The 8824-nt window shown below is 45.4% G+C and overlaps 1 protein-coding gene across 5 annotated transcripts in view; it reads left to right on the plus strand.

Moving 5' to 3' along the window:
• The window catches only part of Eipr1 (EARP complex and GARP complex interacting protein 1), a 115966-nt gene extending 108641 nt beyond the window's left edge, over positions 1-7325 (plus strand). For all 5 annotated transcript variants that reach the window (XM_047522839.1, XM_047522840.1, XM_047522841.1 and 2 more), the window contains one exon: positions 6893-7325. In XM_047522839.1, the coding sequence (XP_047378795.1) occupies positions 6893-7067 (175 nt within the window). In that variant the 3' untranslated portion in view covers positions 7068-7325. The remainder of the gene's footprint in view (positions 1-6892) is intronic.
• Positions 7326-8824: the final 1499 nt, after the last annotated feature.

Genomic DNA, 8824 nt, shown 5'->3' on the forward strand with positions numbered 1-8824 from the left:
CAGGGCTTGGGGCTATCTCAGCCTCTCAAAGCCAGCTTCCAGAGAGGGGGTTGGGGCCCTAGGTTTGTCTCGTTGGGGGATGAGGTGTTGCTGCAGAGACAGGCAGGGCCCTGGCTCTGGCTCAGGGTGTAAGTTGAGGGGACTCTTCCTGTGGCGGGGGAAGGCGCGCCCACCGCCTGTGCTGCTGGAGAGCAGTTAGGCCGCCAGCCCTCTGTGAGCACAGGCCACAGGCCCCTGCCGCTTGTTATGGGCGCAACTTAAGAACAGATCGATCACCACTGAGAAGTCCAAATCTGAGAGTCTTTATTAGCCGGCTGCTGACTATCTCACACAATGCCCAAAAAAAGGGTGTTGGGAGAACAGCGCCGACCACAGGGTTGTAGGGGTTCTCATACCAAAAATCACATCAATCGTAAGTGTCTGTTGTTATGATTCCAAATTACACATTAACATCATGAGATCATCGACAAGGGGAACATGGGTCAAAATGACCCTTACCTAGGTACAAACTAAAGAATGGTTGCTAACATCCACATAATCACTGTTCACATGGTACGTTGTTTAGGAGCAATAGGGATCAAAAGAGAGCAATTCTTTACTACATAGGAGTTGTCATTGTATATTATTAAACATGTCAGACTAAGTAACTGATGATGGGCACAGAGGCGGGGTGTTCCCATGGGAGAAGCTTATTTCCCACCTAACATGGAGTCTCAGAGCAAAATGGAGTCTGTTTAGTCATTTCCCTTAGAGCCTGGCCTACAACATTCTCATGGAGTCTGATCTGTCAGCCCATCACATTCTGCACTGGTTTTATGTACATAATCAAATCATTGATTCATTAGTAGTGCATAGGTGATTGTAGTGAGTGTGCAACACCTTTAGCTTAACAGACTGGACTCTATCTCTAACATACTGAGTTGAACATGCATGGCCTGATTAAAAGTTCCAACATAACTAGGATGAGAGGTCTCACCATTGTGGTTATTAGTTAACCAGGGGGACCAAGAGAACAGGTTTTAACATTTTTTTACTTTTTTGAGCCTTTTTTAAAATCAAAGATAAACTATCATAAATGACACCTGAGAGGTTAGTATAGAAACAATAGGTCTCCCCTAAGTCCATACATAATCTTTTTATTTTAAGAACAGCAAATTTAACCCTCTTTTGTTTTGTAAAACTACCTCAGCAGGTGAATCAAGGGAATTTTTAAGTGACTTACAGGGTTTTTCTAACTCACTTAAGTCCAAATCTATTCGTCTACTTAAGGTTTTGAAATTCTGATTTCCAGTAATCAGGGCAGTGGTTCCCAGCTGTGGAGCCCGCTATACCTATTCCCACTAGGAGGGGAACTAAGACAGGGGCCGCTTATTTAGATATTAGTCCCATACATTTTCTTTTTCTCTCTTTATCATAATAGTACACCTGGGGAATGATGTGAACAGTAACGCAGAATTCATCCCATTTGGTAATCTCAAAAAGTTGAAGGGCCAAACATGGAGTTATTCCTGACATAGTCCAAGCAAGAGAAAAAAACATGTTTAACATTTTTTAGTCTTATCTTTAGACGGTGGTTGGGGTCTCTGAGGGCTGTCCATTTTTCTGTTGTCTTAACTCAGGTGTGATGAGTCCATGTTGTGAGTAAGGTCCCTTCCATTTCAGCCGGGTGTTAGTCCTTTCTGGAACAATTTGATGTAGACATAGTCTGACTGAAATGGGTGTTGGAAATCAGTGGTCTCTTGGGACTGGTTCTCTCATAAGTTGAACCTGTTAGAGAGACTTAACAACAGGTTAAGGAGCAGGTTCTTGGTAAGGGTGGAGGAAGGGCTCTGGAAGCATTAATATCTTAATCTCTCAGAGGTCATTTGTCTCCAACTCTCTAGACCCAAACTGGCCCTTATTTTTGTGATTTAATCTTATTTACCTACCTATATTGACTGTATTTAAAATTTTTATTATTACCCCTCTAATTTTAGGGACTTTTTACTGCTGTAAGGAAAAAGGGTGATGACCGCTCTTGCTGCTTCGAGCTGAGAGGGGGCGATGTGGGGTGGGGCAAGCAGTAGAAAGTTCCTTTTTAGGGATAAAAGTCTTGTTCTATGAAAGAAACAAAAAACCAAAAACAAAATAAATAGCATCTGGAACATGTCAATGAATATCATGAAGCTGATAAAAATTAATAATCTCTTACCAGGAGGTGGAAGAGCTGAGACGTTGTTTACATAAAAAGGCCTAACAAATTCTAACAAGGCTGGAGAGGATAAGGCCTTAATTGTAGATCTTCACACTGTTGGAGTTATCAGGAATGTAAGCACAACATTTAGTTAAGTTACTCAATGTCATCTGATTTTTGTAAAATATCTTTATTGGCATGATCTCTTTGTTTAGTAGAGATCCTTTTTTTTTGTTACTTAGGGTTAGAGAAGCATACTAGCAAACATGGATTAAGTGTACCTGTATCAGAGGTTAGAAAGATCTGTAGGCCTTAAACTGACTAAAAGCTTATAACTCTGGCAGTTTCTTTTGATAATTATCAGGCATTTTTGTCTAAGAATCTTTTTGTCACCTTTAGTTTTACTTACTTTGTGGGGGCTAACACAAGTGTGCATTTAGGTTTTCTGTCCTATAGGTGATGGCTTATTATCTCAAATTAATTTAGATTGTTCTTGAAGCAGTACCTCTGTAAAACTAATCAGTCAACAGTTACAGAGTATACAAGGAAAATACAAAATGGAATTAACAACAGTACAAACATATTTAGTTGTGTAATAGCTATCTTAAATTTTGGCTGAGCTATATATTATGTCCCCTGTTTGAGATCACAGTAATTTTGTAACAAAAAAAAATCTGTCTTTCAAATATAACTTTAAATGAGCTGAAGTCTGACTTATTTTAGAGCCATTGTAACATGTAGTAAGGTGGGAGGCAGAGCCTTATCTCAGGTAAGGTGGGGCTCTTCACAAATCTTAGGTAAAGCAGTCTAGTTCTGAAGCTGAGCTTTATCTTTTTAAATATCATTTTATAAAGTTTACATATATTTTTTCCTAAGTCTATATAAACGTTAATTAAAACAGTACGATATTATACCTAAAACATAAATCAAAGAAAGCTGAGAGAGCTTTTAACTTTCCTTTTGTGTAGTAAAGTGGCAAAATGTTTTCCTGTTTCATGATATTAACCTTTAAACAGATCAGACTCCCATTATCTTTTAGAAATATATTTATATTTTATCCCAGTGCAGAAGGCAACATAAGGTTCAGGTCCCGTTACAGAACACTAAATGATATAGATAAATCCCCAATAAAATTTCTTATTCTGATAAGTTTAAAATTACCATTACAACTTTAGGTTGGAGAACACCAGCTTGATAAAATGTTTTTTTAAAACTTTTAAAGACTTGTATACCTGGAAGATATGAACACATTTAATATATAAATAAGAGTAATAGAATCATAATTGCATTGTTGTTTTTATATTAACCATGTTTAGCTTTTAAAGAAAATTTAGACTTTGTAATGTAGTACAATACTCTAAAATAACAGTTACTGTTTAACCAGAGTTGTACAAACCCCCAATTTTAAGACTAGTTGCTCTAGAGAATAAAACTTAACAGATACAATGTTAAGAGTAAATTAATATTTTAAGAATTATTGGTCATTTCAGCATATAGACTGAACTTTGGTTTATATCAGTACATTAATATTTGACCTTAGGAAAAACCTTGAATAGTTTTAACTGTTGTGTTAATTATATATATATATATATATATATATACATAAACCTTTTAAAATTTATCCTTAATTTACACTTATTTTAAACTCAACATTTTTTAATCACTTAGACACTCTTGTTTACTTAACTGTATTACAGCCTTATTTTATCACATAAAGACTTTTTTTATCTAGAAATGTTTTTATTAAATATATTTTTATATCTAAAACCTTGTAATGTTTTAATCTGTTGATCCCCTTTTTAAAATTTATATTTTGAAATAACCCTTATGAATTTCTCAATTCAGATAAATTACTCCATTTTAATCTGATGAAATACTTTGTTACTTACAGAACTCTATTTAAACAGAGTTGAAACTTTTGGACCCTTTATATAGAATAAATACCTGTTAAGACTTTTAGTAATCATGTTTTTAGTGATAACATAAAGTAAATTTAAACCCTTTTTTTTTATTTATCAATTTATGAAAACACCAAACATGTTTTAAGTGTGTTACCCTGTGGAATTTAAGGAGTTAAGAGTACTTGATGTTATATTTAACAGTTAGCCTTTTAACTTTTTAAACCAATCAGATGTCTCTAACAAACACATTCATGATCAATCCCATATATGTTAAATCTAATTTAGTTATTTTTTTTAAAACCAAGATATCAGAGAAGTGTATTGGGCCATAGCAGTCATTTCTTTCCTGTTGAAGAAAAACCTATAAACTTTGGATATTAGACATTTTATAAAATTAACATTTTATTATTTTTCAAACACCTGGAAACAAAACTGTATTAGTAACTTGAAAGCCATATTTTTGTTTACCCAATTTAAAAACCCTTTAAATCACGTAAATCAAAAACATTTGGATCCATTTTTTTAATTTTAATTTATGAACTCACATGTCAATTTTGGTACCAAATATATGTAGACATGACAATACACCAGTGTACATATACATAAAATAAACAGATGGACAAAGACTTGTAGCTTATTTTTTAAAACCCATTAGACTGAGAGTTAACCTTTGTAAACTGGCCTCTGAATGAAACAGAGCATTAAGAAAACCTTATAGTTGGATAAAATAGGTCTGATAAAAAATTAACTTAGGTGCACCAGATCGAAATTATGAACTCAGAAAATAGAATTTTTTAAAGTCTTTGGCTTCCATCCTGATGTGGTCCCTCTCATCAGAAATGAAAAGGAATAAAGAGAATATAGACAAAGGTTATGCTTATCCCTCCCTGAAGGAGTTTCACGAAGAGACAGCAAGGGAACCTGCTTCCATTGGTCTCCTGGGAGAGCCCCCTCAGGTTGGGGTCTTGTTCCAAACCGGTTTCCCTGGTCTCCTGGATAGCAACCATCAAAATTTTAGCCTGGCATTTTGGTGGACCAATTCCAATAGTTGGAAGTTCCTATTGGCAGCAGTTTACATTTTAATGTAAGCTTTAGTGAACATGGTTAAAAAGGTTTTTAACCATTTTTTCTCCAAATTTGACTATAAAACATTTGATCAGATTGTTCGGGCTGCCCAAAGACAATTTGGTGGTCCCCTGAAGAGGCCATCTGACCTCAAAAGTTGGTCATTCTCTCTCACAGAATTTAGAGAGAGAAAAGACATCTCAGCCGGTTCCGTAGTCACTGGCTCTCTTCTGGAATTCCTGGAAATTAGTTAACATGCACTGGAGGGGAGTACATGACTGACGTGAGGGAGCCTGACCCATGCTTACACTTAAAGGCAACAAAAAAACAGAAAAGGACAAACAAACACAGAACAGATAAAACACCAAAGACACGGACAAGTGGCCACTCCAGATTCCAGACCAGAGGAACTGAGCAATGTCTTGCCAGTCCCAGACTCGGGAAGTAATGCTGCGTCCAGCCTTCCTCAGAGTCCCCAGATGCGGATCCGCCAGAAACAGACTTACAGGTCCCCCAGGGGTGTAGAAGCAGGTGACTCTCTCGGAGAATTTAGTTCAGTCCTGGGGTGGGGCTCCACAGACCGTGCAGCCTGGGGCTGAGGAATGTCCCTCAGAGGCCTTCCCCTAGGAGCAACATTGAGGCCTCTCCCCTCCACAGGAGTTTCCAGGTCAGTGGTGAGCCGTGATTGCTCACCAGGCAGCAAGGATCTCGCTGGGGCCTCCAAATGTTATGGGGTGCAACTTAAGAACAGACCGATCACCACTGAGAAGTCCAAATTTGAGAGTCTTTATTAAGCTGGCCAGCTGACTGTCTCACACAATGCCCAAAAAAAGACTGTTGGGAGAACAGCCCTGACCACAGGGTTGTAGGGGTTCTTATACCAAAAATCACATTAATCATAAGTGTCTGTTGCTATGATTCCATATTACACATTAACATCATGAGATCATCGACAGAGGGGAAAGTGGGTCAGAATGACCCTTACCTAGGTACAAACTAAAGAATGGTTGCTAACATCCACACAATCACTGCTCACATGGTACATTGTTTAGGAGCAATAGGAATCAAGGGAGAGCAATTCTTTACTACATAGGAGTTGCCATTGTATATTATTAAACATGTCACACCAAGTCACTGATGATGGGCACAGAGGCGGGGCACAGCAGGGGTCCCATGGGAGAAGCTTATTTCCCACCTAACATGGAGTCTCAGAGCAAAATGGAGTCTGTCCAGTCATTTCCCTTAGTCTGGCCTAGAACATTCTCATGGAGCCAGATCTGTCAGCCCATCACACCGCTCATGCCTGCAGGTGGTAGTGGACCGTCCCTGTCGTTCTGGCATGAGGTCCTTGCAGGCCTCTAGGCCTGAGCTGACTCTTCTCCGTGGAGAGGCAGAGGCTGCCTCCTGCTCGGCCCGCGCACCCTCTCGGAGCCTGACCCCCTGTTGGCCCGCTGCTCCCAGCTCGGTTCCTGGGAGGTTTGATGTGCTGCTGTCCTCGGGTGTGGAGGAGACTTCCCCATTCCTTCCCCAGCACGGGGCCTCACGCTGTCCGACGGCAGCCCACCCAGGCACCCGTAGCCCGAGGACTAGAGGAGCCGCTGTGCTGCAGACGTCCTTGATGCCCAGGTCACTGGACGCCGTCTCCCCACAGCCAGGGGCCCACACTGGCCTCAGCCAGGCCGAGTGGGCTCCCCCGCCCCCGTCCCCTGCTGCCCTCGGGCCTCACTCACAGCTCTTCTCTGTTGGGTTGCAGGAGCAAGGAGCCCCTGCAGGACAATGTCATCGCCACGTACGAGGAGCATGAAGACAGCGTGTACGCCGTGGACTGGTCCTCGGCTGACCCGTGGCTGTTTGCCTCTTTGAGTTACGATGGCAGGCTGGTCATCAACAGGGTGCCCAGGGCACTGAAGTACCACATACTGCTCTAGCGCCTGGCACGCTGTCCTTCCTCTCAGCAATCTCAAATCTTTCCTGCTGTTGGAGCGCGTCCTTCTGCACACGCGTCTCTCTGGGAGGACCAGCACCACCTGCTCAGGGGAGCTTCCGCCAGTAGCACCTGACCTCCTGGGGTGGGAGGCGGGGCGCCAGCGCAGCCCAGGCGCTGGGCGCTGGGAGATCCAGGCACACCATCTGGTCCTTCCCCGCCGTGCTGACGGGTCCAGTGAAATAAAGTTGGTGTGACTGCCGCAGCCTGGCTCCTCCCAGGGCTCTGCCCTCCTGCACGTCACACCGGTCGCCGTGTCTCCCGTCCCAGCCCAGAAGGGGGCAGGTGTGTAGTGGGGGCGTCACCAGAGCTCCCTGCTATGCGGGGGGCCCCTCCATGGGGCCAGGGCTGGTGGGGCTGCGTCTCTGTGGCTGAGTCCCCTTGGCCTCCACGCCTCCCCTGGTCTGCACACCGTCCAGGCTGTGCCCAGCTTGCCTTTGCTGTTCTGTGTCATTGCAGGAGTCAGCACTGGGCACTGCTCTGCCGCAGGCCAGCACCGCCCACTCCCTGCCTCCCAGTGGTGGTCAGCCTGAACTCAGGGGCCCCCAGCACCCAGGCACAGCTTGTGTCTCCCCCTGGCAGTCTGGGCTGTTCTGTGCAGGTCAGGTGCACCGCCCACCCCAGAGAAACCACTGGGCAGAAGGCGGGACTCCACCTGGCGGGTGTCCCTGCACATGATGGCACTCCACCGTAACCCTCAGTGTCCACAGGGGAAATGAGGGAGAGCTGCAGGAGCCAGCAGGTCCACCCGGCCCTGCGACCTGCTGTCCTGCCACCTTAGCCGCTCTGACAGGAAGCCCTGCTCTCCTGGGGTGGCCTGTGCGTTCCCCGGGACGCCCTGGACCTGGCCGTGGGAGCCTCGGCGGGCAGGGCCGAGGGTGGAGCCGGAGCTCCCCACGCTCCGGCTGCCTCGGCCTCCAGCCGGTGTTGCCACCCACCCGCACGAGGGCGGGTCTCTGGGAGGTGCAGACCCTTCACAGAGGCCGCCCTCCATCGCCACCCCCCGCGCCATGGCGCAGCCTCTGCCTGGGAGACGCTCCTGGTGGCTGTGCCTGGACCCCGTCCCTCCTTGCCTTCCTACTCCTCTGTGGGACCCCCGGCGTGCGTGTCCCTGCCCACCGAAGGGTGTTCGCATCGCTCCTGCGCCTTGGTGACGTGCACAGAGCTGCCCAACACTGGCTGGTAGACCCCTGGAGAAGGGCAGCAGCTGGCAGGCTGACCTGCAGGGTGGCCCTGTCCATGCCGTTGTGTCCACTGCTGTTGACACGGTGCAGCCAACCCAGAGCTGCGTGGTGACCAGCGGCCTCACGTGTGGGCAGGGTCGGACCCTGCCCAGGCTGGCCCCGAGACGTGGCTGCTGGGTCCCATGGCAAGTGTGCCCGGCCTCGTGATGCCGCCACCTGACTTCAGGGCAGCACTGTCATCGACCCCCACGGAGAGTGACCCCTGCCCCTTGCCAGAGGCATGGACATGGCCCAAGCTTGAGCAGGCCCCTGGGCTCACGAGCAGCTGAAGTCTGATGGCTGATCGTGTTGCCTTGCTCTCCATCTCGGCCGTCCTCAGATCAGACAGAAGTTTTCCAGTTGTTCCTCAGGGCCTCTCTTCCTCGGCATCCCTGGGAACTGCCTCGCCTGCGACCCGGATCTCCTCGCGGGTCCTTGGAAGGTTCACCATCCACATTTGCACCTGTGATCCCTTTGG

This window comes from Sciurus carolinensis, chromosome 13, assembly GCF_902686445.1.
Source record: "Sciurus carolinensis chromosome 13, mSciCar1.2, whole genome shotgun sequence".
Classification (NCBI taxonomy): Eukaryota; Metazoa; Chordata; class Mammalia; order Rodentia; family Sciuridae; genus Sciurus; species Sciurus carolinensis.